The 14,606-nt window shown below is 45.4% G+C and overlaps 1 protein-coding gene across 10 annotated transcripts in view; it reads right to left on the bottom strand.

The window, feature by feature from the left end:
• depdc5 (DEP domain containing 5, GATOR1 subcomplex subunit) overlaps nt 1-11,007 on the bottom strand; it is a 231,917-nt gene extending 220,910 nt beyond the window's left edge. For 7 of the 10 annotated variants that reach the window (XR_010977295.1, XM_068055365.1, XM_068055368.1 and 4 more), the window contains exons 1-4: nt 10,878-11,007; nt 6,953-7,040; nt 5,004-5,050; nt 2,746-2,831 (exon numbers count right to left, since the gene is read on the bottom strand). Coding sequence is in view for 6 of the 10 variants with exons in the window: in XM_068055365.1 (XP_067911466.1) it covers nt 2,746-2,831; nt 5,004-5,050; nt 6,953-7,040; nt 10,878-10,935 (279 nt within the window). In the remaining 4 variants the exon portion in view is untranslated. Of the gene's footprint in view, nt 1-2,745; nt 2,832-3,003; nt 3,615-5,003; nt 5,051-6,952; nt 7,041-10,877 lie in introns of those variants that run through there. The other 3 variants (XM_068055372.1, XM_068055371.1, XM_068055373.1) reach the window with 3 other exon arrangements.
• Between the last annotated feature and the right edge of the window lie 3,599 nt (nt 11,008-14,606).

Below are 14,606 nucleotides of genomic sequence, written 5' to 3'. Positions count from 1 at the left end.
TGTTCCAGACACTTCCATCATCATCCCTGAGTATGTCTTGGCCAACTGGGGGGATAGATCCACCAAAGGTGGCAGCACAGTGGTATACAGTCAGGAGGGAGGTCTCATTGCATCAGGTCAAATGTAGGCAAGGAAACCTCCTGCTGATTGATTACTGCACACCATGTGGAAGCAGCACAGAAAGTAGTAAGGACACAAAATGTACTCTTGGCAGGGGACTTCAATGTCCATCACCAAGAGTGGCTCAGTAGCACCATTACTGACTGAGCTGGCAAAGTCCTGAAGGACATATCTGCCAGACTGGGTATGTGGTAGGTGTTGCGAGAACCAACAAGATGGAAGAACCTACTTGACGTCGTCCTCACCAATCTATCTGTCGCAGATGCATCTGTCCATGACAGTATTGGTAGGAGTGACCACCGCTCAATCCTCGTGGAGACTATGTCCCATCTTCATACCGAGGACATCCTCCGTCGTGTTTTGTGACACCGCCGCCATGCTAAATGGGATAGATTCAGAACAGATCTAGCAGCTCGATACTGGGCCAGTGCTATGGGCCATCAGAATTGTAGTTAACTACAATCTGTAACCTCATGGCTGGCATATCCATCACTCTACCATACACAAGCCACAGGACCACCTGGTTCTATAAGGAATATAGGAAAGCATACCAGGAGCAGCACCAGGCATACCTAACAATGAGATGCCATCCTGGTGAAGCTACCACACAGGACTTCATGCAAGCTAAAGCAGCGGAAGCAGCATGCAATACAGAGCTAAGCGATCCCACGAACAACGGATCTGATCAAAGCTCTATAGTCCTGCCACATCCAGTTGTGAATGATGGTGGACAATTAAACAAACAACTGGAGGAGGAGGCTCTAAAAACATCCCCATCCTCAATGAATATTGCGTGCAATTCTAGTCGCCACACTACCAGAAGGACGTGGAGGCTTTGGAGAGGGTACAGAGGAGGTTTACCAGGATGTTGCCTGGTCTGGAGGGCATTAGCTATGAGGAGAGGTTGGAAAAACTCAGATTGTTTTCACTGGAACGACGGAGGTGGAGGGGCGACATGATAGAGGTTTACAAAGTTATGAGCGGCATGGACAGAGTGGATAGTCAGAAGCTTTTTCCCAGGGTGGAAGAGTCAGTTACTGGGGGACATAGGTTTAAGGTGCGAGGGGCAAAGTTTAGAGGGGATGTGCGAGGCAAGTTTTTTTTTACACAGAGGGTGGTGAGTGCCTGGAACTTGCTGTCAGGGGAGGTGGTGGAAGCAGATACGATAGCGACGTTTAAGAGACATCTTGACAAATACATGAATAGGAAGGGAATAGAGGGATATGGGCCCCGAAAGTGCAGAAGGTGTTAGTTTAGGCAGGCATCAAGATCGGTGCAGGCTTGGAGGGCCGAATAGCCTGTTCCTGTTCTGTACTGTTCTTTGTTCTTTGATGTCGGATGCCAGCACATCAGTGCAAAAGACAAGGTTGTAGCATTTGCAACTACCTGCAGCCAGAAGTGCCAAGAGGCTGATTCATCTCGGCCTCCTCCTCAGGTCCCCAACATCATAGATGCCAGTCTTCAGCTAATTTGATTCACTCTACGTGAGAGCAAGAAACAGCTGAAGTCACTGGATTGCAAAGGCTATGGGCCCTGTCAACATCCTGGTTATAGTACTGAAGACGTGCTCCAGAACTAGCTGTGCCTCTCACTAAGCTGTTCCAGTTCAGCTACAACACTGGCATTTACCCAACAATGTGTAAAATTGCCCAGGTACATCCTGCCCACAAAAAGCAGCACAAACCCAATCAGGTCAATTTCCCCACCATCAACTACTCTTCATCATCAGCAAATTGATGAAAGGTGTCATCGACAGTGTTACCAAGCAGCACTTACACAGCAACAGCCTGCTCAGCGAAGCTCAGTTTGGGTTCTGCCAAGGTCACTCAGCTCCAGACTTCATTACAGCCTTGGTCCAAACCTGGAGAAAAGAGCTATATTCCAGAGGTGAGATGAGAGTGGCTGCCTTAACATCAAGGCAACAAGGAGCCCTAGCAAAAGTGAAGCCAATGGGAATCAGGGAGAAAACTCTCCAACGGTTAGAGCCAAATATAGCAAAAAAGGAAATAGTTGTGGTTGATGGAGGCCAATCACCTCAGCCCTAGGACATCACTGCAAGAGTTCCTCAGGCTAGTGTCCTAGGCCCAACCATCGTCAGCTGCTTCATCAATGACTTTCCCTCCATTATAAGGTCAGAAGTGGGGATGTTCGCAAATGATTGCATAGTGTTCAGTACCATTCATAACTCCTCAGATACTGAAGCGGTCTATGCATGCACGCAGCAAGACCCAGACAACAATAAGGCTTGGGCTAATAAATAGCAAGTAACATTTGCACCAAGTACCAGGCATTGGCCATCTCCAACAAGGGAGAATCTAACCATCTCCACTTGACATCCAATAGCATTACCATTGCTGAATTCTCCACCATCAACATCCTGGGGGGTTACCACTGACTAGAAAATTAACTGGAGCAGCCATATAAATATCGTAGCTACAAGGGCAGGTCAGAGACTGGGAATTCTGCGGTGAGTAACTCACCTCCTGACTCCCCAAAGCCTGTCCACCATCTACAAGGGTCAAGTCAGGAGTGTGATGGAAAATTTTCCACTCGCCTGGATGAGTGCAGCTCCAACAACACTCAAGAAGCTCGACACCATCGACAAATATAAAACACACCACCTACCTTGGGATCCACAATATTAACATAGACATCCTGGTAAGCTCGGAGTTTAAACACCTGGGCCACAGTCTGGTCCACACTAATAGTTTCTGAGGCAAACAATAAGGAGAAAACAAAATATGCAATTAATTTTATTTCACAATAAGTCTCAAAAAGATTTTTCCTTCACATAATTTGATTGAAAATTTTTTGAGCAAAAGTAAGTCGATGCATATAAATTTTTAATATAAACATATGTGATTGGGCAACACAATTCCATACCTCTCCACTGTTGCTACATTTCTGTAAGGGATTCAGATTCCTTGGGCACTGAGATGACATCAGAGGCGGGGTGGGGGTGTGGGGAGCTGTACCAACAAGACATCCAAGTCAAACCAGCACCAATGTGCATACAGAGAGAGAGGGCAAATAGAGGAGTGGGGAAGAATTGTAGATAGACTGGTTTTAAAATAGCATGGGGTGCGAGGAGAAAAGTTTAAAATATAGGAGAGTGGAGCTACAGGAGTAACTAGATGTGGTACCTGCTACAGTGTAACGTGTCTGAGGGTCCCACAGTAGGTTAAATAAAACTAAAATTTTAATTTTGAAATTTCTTCACCCAAAGAGCAGTGAGCCTGTGGAATTCGCTACCACAGAAAGCAGTTGAGGCCAAAACATTGTATGTTTTCAAGAAGGAGCTAGATATAGCTTTTGGGGCGAAAGGGATCAAAGGATATGGGGGAAAAGTGGGAACAGGTTACCGAGTTAGATGACCAGCCATAATCATAATGAATGGCGGAGCAGGCTCGAAGGGCCGAATGGCCTGCTCCTGCTCCTATTTTCTATGTTTCTATGAAACAGAAAATGCTGGAAATGCTCAGGTCAGGCAGCATCTGTGGAGGGAGAAACAGAAATCAGTGCTTCTAGCATTTTAATTTCAGATTTCAATCATCTGCGGTATTTTGCTTTTATTTGAACGTTTAATTCATTGCTATTTCTCTACTGAGTGGCCTACTCCTGCTCCTAATTCGTATGTTTATATATTCCAGGAATGTCCACCTTGAAGAAATCATGCGACTCTGTTCCCTTCTCCACAAATTCTGCCTGGCCTGCTGTGTTTTTCTAGCATTTTCTGTTTCTATTTCAGATTTCTAGCATCCACAGTGTTTTACTTGTGTTTTAATAATAAAGATCCCGTGGCATTTGAAGAGGAGTGAGCTCGACCTGTGTCTTGGCGAACATTCCTCTCTCAGCCATCAGCACCAAAACTAATCACTCCTCTTTGTTAGGAAGGCACTGTATAAAATGTAAGGCTTTCCTTCTCGAATGTCTTATCAAATGTTTTTCCTCTTCAGAAACAGCACTTTAGAATACAGCTCCCTTTCTCACACCATCTATGTCTGTAACGCAGGTCTACTAAATTAAGAGTAGCTTTGTGCTGTAGACTATGTTGAGATTACCTAGAACTGAGGAAGGCTTCATGCCATCTGTGCAGAGTTGACACAAACTCGCTCTCTCCCCCTCCCCCCCCACAGGGTGCAGTCAGACGAGGTGTCGACTCTCCCTCTCCCCCTAGGGTACAGTCAGGAGAGGTACCGACTCTCCCTTTCTCCCCCCGGGTACAGTCAGGCGAGGCACCGACTCTCACTCTCTGTCTGTCTGCCCGCCCTGAGGGTATGGTCAGGCAAGGTGTCACATTTGCCCCCCCCCCCCACACAACTGCTCCACAAAGTCTCCGCGCATCCTCCCAACACACCTGATTTGGGGAGTGAAGCCTAACACACATTCGCCTCCCACCCCCAAAAAATACATTTGGAAACACAAACCCCAAGTGGTATTTTCTACATTACTCGTGGAACTAGGGATGCCTCCGTGACAGCACCGCGGAGCATTGGGGGGCGGGGGGGGAGGGGTTAGTGGGGAGGAAAAAAACAAACAATGGATGCTAAGGGGAGCTCAATAATAAAGTTAACCTGGCTGGTGGGATTGGGCGGGTCAGGGACGGGGTTAATGGCACCGCAGGCCAGGAGGGACCGACCCTGTCTTCCCTGGGGTACAGTCAGTGGAGGTGTTGACTCTGTATCTCCAGGGTACATCCCAAGACTGTTCTGGTGCAATAAAGATACTAATTTCAGCGCAAATGTTTTGCGGGTCTCTGCTAGTTATCTCAGATCATCTAGATACAGTTTAACACAGACACTGTCCACAAACTGCAAAGTTCCACTCTTCCCCACCTCCCCCAGCCACTACAGTACATAATACAAAATAATTCAAGGTGTTACCTTTCTGCAGGTCTTCTTTCAAAGATTTCACCTGAAGAAGAAGAGGGCTGCAAATAATAGAGACAACATAACAATCATGCCACACATATGGGATAGGAAAAGAGAAAGGGGGAAGAAAGAAAACACCTGCATTTTTATAGCACCTTTCACATCCTCTGGTCATCCTAAAGTACTTTACAACCAATGAACATTGTTGAAATGCAGTCATTGTTCTAATGTAGGAAAATCAGCAGCCAGTTTGCCAACAGCAAGCTCCGACAAACATCAATATGATAGTGATCAGATCATCTGTTTTAGTGATATTGGTTGAGGCACAAATATTGGTCAGGACACTTCATTAAAGAGTGATTACAAGGCAACAATCTCAGAAGGAAGTTCATTTAATGTATTTGGTCAGTTGAGAAAAAGTTAGGAGATTTAGACCACCCCTCTCACAATGGGATTATGAGAAATCTCCCACATGGGCATCTTTAACAGATCATATTTGTGGGCTTTGCGAAGGAGATTTCAATTTTTTTTTGATGTGGGGCACGGCTCAAGCTGGCCTCTGTGTAGAATGGAAATTGAAACAGTGTCTATCTCTACTCTGTGTTACTGTTGGCATATTAACCCGTACCCCCCAAAAACAAGTTACTTTCCCCTCAGGTATAAAAAGTCATAATAATTCGAAAATTATTTAAAAATTACACACTTTATTGGCTGTTAGCAAAAGGGAGAGTATAGTTGACTCTAAATCAGATAGTACATCAAACCCCAAATGGGAATCACTTTGACAGAGACCTGTTTGAAACATATATGGAAATGATTTCCTGGTCAGTAAACAGTCTTCTGGATTTTTTTTTGATACAAAGGCCCACCAGTGGTTTTCATGCAAGTCACACAGAGATTGAGAGATGAGCCATTTTGAGTCTTGGTATGTTGAGCTAGTAATATCTACTGTAAAACTGTGAGCGAATGATATGGAGGAGATGATGTAATGCCCTTTTAGCTAAGCTTAAAAGCAAGACCATTGTATGTGAGGTCGGAAGATGAAGAAGGGAGACATCTGGAGGGCGGAGCTGTAATGTGTGCATCTTCTGACATCTTGGTGTTGGCTGCCAGTATGTTCAGGTTCAGGACTGCAGCCTTTGGCTATATTATTGCAAAATTCATGATCCTAACAGTTCCGTCAGCTTTGCTGAAAAATAAACTGGGACTGAAGTATCTGAGTAACCTCCTCACTACGTCAGTCAGTCCTGCTAGTGGTAGAGGAGTTCTGCTGTAATGTATAATTACTTCCCATCCTCCCATTTTCAGTTACTTTATCCTCCTGTCTTCAGATCTTTCCACCCCACAATTACATTTCACAACTGGGGCAGCCAGACAACCCAACTCTTGGTCTTGCCAGGGTTACTCTTTAGTGAACAGTCACATCCCATGATATGTTCTGATGAAAAGTCACAGAGCTTGAAACGTTAACTCTGCTTTTCTCTCCACGGATGTTGCCAGACCTGTTGAGTATTTCCAGCACTTTCTGTTTTTACATCCCATGACAGCTCATCCTCTGTCTTTCCCTCTCAATCCTGCTTGTTGGCATTCTACACTGATGCTACAGCTGAAATTAGGTTATGCGAGTACAATCTTTTTGCTGAGGTGCAGTATGCTGACATCAGCAGTACACGCGACCCACACCAATTACCTTCTGACATTCCTTCACAACAAATTTTCGAAGTAAATCTAAATTAGTACAAGCAAACAAAAATGCAGAGATGTGGCTGCCCATCTAGCATAATAGCATAAAATTCTTGTGGCTTTGCAGACACTGTAACTTTGAAGATTAATAACAAAAAATATATTCCATTTAAAGATTAAATGTCCTGGGTTGCATATGTCCCAGGAAACGTGCTGCGCATCAAAATAAGTAACATGCAATAGAAAGTAATTCAGTAAAATGGTGCTAATATATTTACCTATACTCATCATTGATATATGCAATCTCCACAATATCACCCAGCTTCACCTGAGGGAAGACTTTGGGGTTCACCATCAGCTCATAGTCTAAATGAAGCAAGAAACAAGAAGTGTGAAGACAACAACTACTTGTATTATTATAGCATCGTTAAGATAGTAAAACATACCCAGGCACTTTAGAGGAGCATTATGAAACAAAATTTCACATCGACTCACAAAGAGATATTAGGACAGATGACCAAAAGCTTGGTCAAAGAGGTTTTAAGGTGCATCTTAAAGGAGGAAAGAGGGATAGAGAGGCAGAGAGGTTTAGGGAGGGAATTCCAGTGCTTAAGGCCTTGGCAGCTGAAGGCACCACAGCCAAGGGTGGAGCATTGAAAAACAGGGATGCTTAAGAGGCCAGAATTGGAGATGCACAGATATCTTGAAGAGTTGTGGGGCTGGAGGAGATTATAGAGTAGGGAGGGGCAAGGCCATGGAAGGATTTGAAATCAAGGGTGAGAATTTTAAAATCAAGACATTGCTTGACTGGGAGCCAATATAGGTCATCCAGCACAGGGGTGGTGGAGAATGGGATTTGGTGCGAGTTAGGATGTGGGCAGCAGAGCTTTAGATGACCTCAAATTTATGGAGGGTAGAACGTGAGAGACCAGCCAGGAGTGAGCTGGAATAGTTAAGCCTAGAGGTAATGGAGACATTAATGAGAGTTTCAGCAGCAGACGAGCTGAAGCAGGGCAGAGTCAGGCAAAGTTACGAGTGTGGAAATAGATGATCTTATCAATTGTACGGACATGTGGTCGGTAACTCATCAAACGGTTCAGGCTTAGACAGTTGTCAGGGATACAGTTGGTGGCTAGGAACAGAGTTTGTGATGTGGACTGAAGACAATTGCTTCAGTCTTCCCAATATTTAGTTGTAGGAAATTACTGCTCATTTGGCACTTGAGGTCTGACAAGCAGTGTGACAAATCAGAGTGGAAGGGTCAGAGAAGTGGTGGATGTGAGGTAGAGCTGGGTGTCAACATACATGTGCAAACTAACACTGTTTTCAGATGATGGCGCCAAGGAGCAACACGTAGATGAGAAATAGAAGGGGGCCCAAGGATAGATCCTTCGGTGATTCCAGAGGCAACAGTGCAGGAGTGAGAAGAGAAGCCAATGCAGGTGTTTCTCTGGCTATGCCTGGTTAGGCAAAAATGGAACCTGGCAAATGTAGTCCCACCCAGCTGGACAATGATGGAGAGGCGTTAGAGGAGGATAGTGCAGTCAACAATGCAGACAGGTCGAGAAGGATGAGGCAGAGTTGTCACAGTCAACTAGGATATCACTTATGACTTTGATAAGAGTCATTTATCACAGCATGGAGTAAGAAAAGGCCATTTAGCCTATCAAGCCCACTCCTTCCATCCCACATGAGCGAGCATCTGGTTGATGGTTTGTGTCACACTCATGAAGGGAACAGTGATGAAATATAAAATGAACTGGACAAATTATGAAATAAAAGTCAAATGTTGAATGAACTACAAATAGACACATTTATACCACAGACAAAATGAAGGAGGTCAGGTGACCCCCTCCTGTACTGTCAATAAATATATCTATCTGTTGACGACGAAACCCATTATCCACATCTGAATTAGCTTAGGAGAAAACACACAAATGTAAAACAGCCCATTCCATGCAAAAACTCCTATCTTCAGGAATTCAGCTAACAAAGACTGATGTAGACAGACTGACTCCGCAGCCAAAACTAAAATAACAGGTGTCAAGTAGCACCTATTCATCAGAATGGAACACATTCAGGCACCATCATGGAACAATGTTCCCATATCCTGGAACAGTATACAAATCACCTCAGGGGAGAGAGCCCTTAGTCACCTGACCAACACCCCAACCTGACAAGTTCCTACCTTAAAAGGTATCTCTCTAAAGAGAGAGAGAGGGCAGAACAGCCAGAGAAGGCATTTTCCAGCAGAATAGTTGTGAGACAGTTCCAGCTAAGCAGGTGCCCTGCTAACTACGTCTTCTAACGACTGCAGCAGAGAAATTGCAAGGTGAATTTGGGACTTCCCCTCTGCAAAAGTGAACCAGGAATTTCCCCATTGACTTCGAATAGAGGCTTAACCACAAGCAGCCTACAACACTGTGTTTTCAAGACAACGAACTTTCAGGCCTGCACCAATGAAAGATTTCCTCCCGAAAAGCATCTAAAAGGTTTTCTTAAAACAACAAACCCTTTTACCACAATTTGACTTCATCTGCATGCTACGACTCTACTCAATCTTTTCGTGTGTGTGTGTATATGAATGTGAGTGGGAGAGGTTGCGAATATTTTTCGGTTATTGCATAAAAGTAAACATTTATCCGTTTTTTAAAACCTCCAAGAAATTCTATAATTTGTCTATTTATTTGACCCTTAAAAACACTCAGGGACCAAAACACTATGGCTTGAATATTACGGCACCCCAACGAGCAGGATGGGGCCCGAGGGGGGCTGACTGATAGAGTGGGAGGTGGTGGGGGGGAACCATTCCTTGACTCCTTCCGAACGCTGCTGCAATTTTATGCAGGGTGGTAGTGGCCCGCCTGCCCCAGGCCAATCAAGGCCTTTAAGTGGTCAATTAACTGCCACTTAAGGGCCTCCTCCTGCTGCTGCTGGTATTTTACCTGCAGTGGCCGGATGGCAAAGGCCCCAACAACTCCACCTGGTTTTACCAGGCGATCTATTGGCAGGCTGGAGGGGGTCCTCCTGATTGGGCACCCTGAGCCCCACGGAGGGCAGCCCCCAAACCCCCAACTGCCCCCAATGCACAACACTCCCACCCCCCACCACAAACAGACTCCCTTGCCTCGCAGGGGCTCAGCCAGCTGTCCCCAGCAAGGCCCCAAAAACGTCCCAGAGTTCCAGAACCATCCTTCCTCTTGCTTCCAATGGCTGGGTGTAGCCTCAGCAGTGGCCACTGCTCCCGGTGGCACTGCTGGGACTAACAGCTGCCGGCCTACTGATTGACCAGCAGCTCCATTAGGCAGGATTTCCTGCCTCAAGGAGGTGGAAGTCCTGTGCAAGACCAATTCGGGGCTTGGGGAGCAAAAAATCCCAGCCTCTCTCCACAGACCCAGCAGAGGCAGGCTCACCACTGACTTTTTGGCCACCTCCCACCCAACGTAAAATTTCATCCACTATTTTTAAAACACTATCTGCAATCAATTGAAAGGTGAAAAGTGGAAGTTACCCACACCACTTCCCATCTGTCCATAACAGGTTGAATGTCAATAAATGGTCATGGAGCTCTAGCCAGGAAGAGACCATGCCCCCTCAAAAGGGAGGAAACTGGAGGGTGGTGCAATTACATTCTACCACCTCACTGCAAGCCTTTCAACCTCAGAATATTATAAAGGTTCTACCCAGCTGATACTTGCTAAGGCCAGGTTGACCTGTGAGTTTTGTGTAATGCACTCAATGTAAAAAGAATGTCCCAAAGCACTTCAGAAGCATTATTTCAATGGAACAGAGATTTTAAAAAAAGGAGGGCTGACCAGTAGCTTGGTCAGAGGTGTGTTTTATTTGGGTCTGAAAGAGAGAAGGCAGAAGGGTTTGGGAAGGGAATTGTAGAGGTTAGGGCCCAGGCTGTAACGGGTATAGGAGTCAATGGTGGGCAATGAGGTCACTAAGGGCTAGAGTCGGACCAAAGCAGAGCTGATGTTGGAGGGCGGGCGAAGCCATTACAGGATTAAAGAGAAACGGCTTTCTGCCACTGTCAATGAGTGAGAGACAGCGAAAGGAATCTGTATAACTATCCCGCTGACAGTGCCCGGCCCGGATTACAGAACCATGTTGTGCCGCTCACAGGTCCAGGCTATCCGGGATGAAATGTCACAACAGAGAGGCCCAGAAAGCTCCCCCCACCTCGAGCCCGACACTCACCGCTGCCCCCGAATCCCTTCTTGTGGATCCATAGTTTATAAACTCTGTTGGTTCTCATGGTGACTCCAAACCAACATTCCGGCTTCAGTGAGATCAGCGACTGGCCGAGGACAACTTTCCAGCAACCCGTGTTTCACTCCGGAAATACATTCGGGTGCACTAGTGTCACAGTGAATCGCTTTCGGAGAGAAATGACAGTGATTGTTGCAAGTGTTCATACATAGAAATAATTACCTATCATACATAAACACTGCATATATATATACACACAAACTCATGTATATATGAAACATACATATATAAGGAGTTTTAATGTTGTGCCTTTTAACAACATGCAGATATCACAATGAGTATTTTTCAAAATTTGTCACGATTGAAATGATCAGATAATCTGCTTTAGTGATGTTGCTTGAGAGATTTGGTAGGGCAATTGAATAATTTCCCAGCTCTTGGAATAGTGCCATTTGCGTCCAACTGAAAGGGTAGACGGGGTCTAATGCGTCATCTGAATGACGGTGCCTTCGACAGTGCAGCACTCCCTCAATACTGCACTGAAGTGTCAGCTGAGACTTTGTGCTCAAGTTTCTGAACTTGAACCTACAACCTTCTGATTCAAAATACTTTCCATATAACGTGTAAAAATATGATGTATATGTGTGTGTGTGTGTACATGCAGAGGAAGAGAGAAACATTGGAACAGGAGATCATTTAGCCCCACAATCCTGTTCTGCAATTTAACCAGATTGTAGCTGATCTGCTACTCGATTCAATTACCCACCTTAGATTCATATCCTCTGATACCCTTATGCAACTAAAATCTATCAGTTTCAGTCCAGAAAATTTCAGTTGAGCTAGCATCCACAGCCTTTTAGGGGTGAGAGTTGCAGATTTCCATTACCCTCTGTATTTAAAATGCTTCCTCATTTCATTGAATCATCTTGCTCAAATGTTAAGGTGTTGTCCCCATGTTAAAATATGCATGAGTTGATTTTCTGTGGCCCTACACACAGGAAGGCGATAGCAAGTTGGAGAAAAGACTTGAGAGAATGATGGGATGGAGACAGGAAGAGGCTATAGAGCAGGGAGGTTGAAGGAAGAAAGGTTGGAGGACAGGGAGGGAGAGAAGGCCATAAACAGGTGCATGAGAATGGGCCAGGGCCTATTTCTTCACAGGGGTGGGCTGGGGAGGAGCTAGACAGAGAAAGGGTTTGGAAGAAGTTAAAGGATTAAGCAATGTTGGGTTGGGAAGGATTTTGTTGCACTGGGCGAGGTAGGTTTGCCAAAAATGGTGTCAGCCTAGACTTTGTGCCAAGGAATGGTCTAAGCTGGGTAGCAAGGAGCAACCTTCAGCTGAGCAGGATGTCGGGATTTGGTCTTGGTGGGGAAAAGGAAGACTGAGTTTGTGCTGTTTAGGGGAAAGGGAAGGCCCAGTTTGTGCTCAGTTGAGGAAATCGTGTTTGTTTTCAGTGGGATAATTGAGGGGGCCCCTCCCATTCACACAGGGCAAGTCCTCTTTGTCAATTTCAGTGGTGGGTGGGGTGGCTAGATCTCAAAATGGAGCCAGTGGTTATCCTATTCTGTGCAGTATGCATAGAAATTTACAGCACAATAGGAGGCCATTTCGGCCCCTAGTGTCTGTGCCGGCCATCAAGGAGCATCAAGTCTAATCCCACTTTCTAGCTCTTGGTCTGTTTCCTTGTAGGTTACAGCACTTCAAGTGTATATCCAAATACGTTTTAATTGTTATGAGGGTGTTTTTACCCTTTACCACCCTTTCAGTCAGTGAGTTCCAAATCCCACCACTGGGCGAAAAAATTTCCCCTTGCATCCCCTCTAAACCTCCTACCTCTTACCCTAGACCTATGACCCCTGGTTATGGAGCCCTCAATCAAGGGGAATAGGGCCTTCCTATTCACTCTGTCTAGACTTCATAATTGTATACACTTCAATTGGTCTCCCCTCAGCCTCCTCAGCTCCAAAGGAAACAACCCTAGCCTATGCAATCTATCCTTGTAACTAAAATTCTCCAGTCCAGGCAACATCCTCGTAAATCTCCTCTGGACCCTTTCTTACGCAATCACATCTTTCTATAGTGGGGTGACCAGAACTGCAAACAGTACTCCAGCTGTGGCCTAACTAGTGTTTTATACATAATAAAAATAAGAAATGCTGGAAATACTCAGCAGGTCTGGCAGCATCTGTGGAGAGAGAAGCAGAGTTAATGTTTCAGGTCAGTTACCCTCCTTCAGAACTGGGAAATTTTACAAATGTGAAAGGTTTTAAGCAAGTAAAGCGGGGGTGGGGCAACAGATAACAAAGGAGAAGGTGTAGATCAAACACCAGGAGGGAAATAGAAAGCAATGAAGGTGAACAAGGTAAAAGAGACAAATTAAAATCCCGTCGGAGAGCAGAGCAGAACTTCTTCAAGGTAGGCATTCCTGGTAACAAGGTAAAAAAGTGTTTTATACAGTTCCATTATGACCTCCCAGCTCTTACATTCTATACCTCAGCTAATAAAGGCAGGTATCGGTATGCCTTCTTGACCACCTTATCTACCTGTCCAGCCACCTTCAGGGATCCCTGGACATACAGAATCACAGAATAATACAGTGCAGAAGAGGCCCTTCAGCCCATTGAGTCTGCACCGATGCATTAAAGACACCTGGCCTGTCTACCTAATCCCATTTTGCAGCACTTGGCCCATAGCTTTGAATGTTATGACGTGCCAAGTGCTCATCCATGTACTTTTTAAAGGATGTGAGGCAACCCGCCTCTACCACCCTCCCAGGCAGTGCATTCCAGACCGTCACCACCCTCTGGGTAAAAAAGTTCTTCCTCAAATCCCCCTTAAACCTCCTGCCCTCACCTTAAACTTGTGTCCCCTCGTAACTGACCCTTCAACTAAGGGGAACAGCTGCTCCCTATCCACCCTGTCCAGGCCCCTCATAATCTTGTACACCTCGATCAGGTCACCCCTCAATCTTCTCTGCTCCAGCGAAAACAACCCAAGCCTATCCAACCTCTCTTCATAGCTTAAATGTTCCATCCCAGGCAACATCCTGGTGAATCGCCTCTGCACCCCCTCCAGTGCAATCACATCCTTCCTATAATGTGGCGACCAGAATTGCACACAGTACTCCAGCTGTGGCCTTACCAAAGTTCTATACAACTCCAACATGGCCTCCCTGCTTTTGTAATCTATGCCTCGATTGATAAAGGCAAGTGTCCCATATGCCTTTTTCACCACCGTATTAACCTGCCCTTCTACCTTCTGAGATCTATGGACAAACACGCCAAGGTCCCTTTGTTCCTCGGAACTTCCCAGTGTCAGGCCATTAATTGAATAGTTCCGTGTCAAATTACTCCTTCCAAAGTGTATCACCTCACACTTTTCAGGGTTAAATTCCATCTGCCACTTTTCTGCCCATTTGACCATCTTGTCTATATCTTCCTGTAACCCAAGACACTTAACTTCACTGTTAACCACTCGGCCAATCTTTGTGTCATCCGCGAACCTACTGATCCTACCCCCCACATAGTCATGTGCATTTGCTTTCTTGATAAGTCTCCCATGTGGGACCTTGTCAAAGGCTTTGCTGAAATCCATGTAAACTACATCAACTGCACTACCCTTATCTACACACCTGGTCACATGCTCAAAAAATTCAATCAAATTTGTTAGGCATGACCTCCCTCTGACAAAGCCATGCTGACTATTCCTAATCAAAT

This window comes from Heterodontus francisci, chromosome 23, assembly GCF_036365525.1.
Source record: "Heterodontus francisci isolate sHetFra1 chromosome 23, sHetFra1.hap1, whole genome shotgun sequence".
Lineage (NCBI taxonomy): Eukaryota > Metazoa > Chordata > Chondrichthyes > Heterodontiformes > Heterodontidae > Heterodontus > Heterodontus francisci.
Note: the sequence above shows the minus strand (reverse complement) of the source record. Positions and strands in the feature narration are given on the sequence as shown.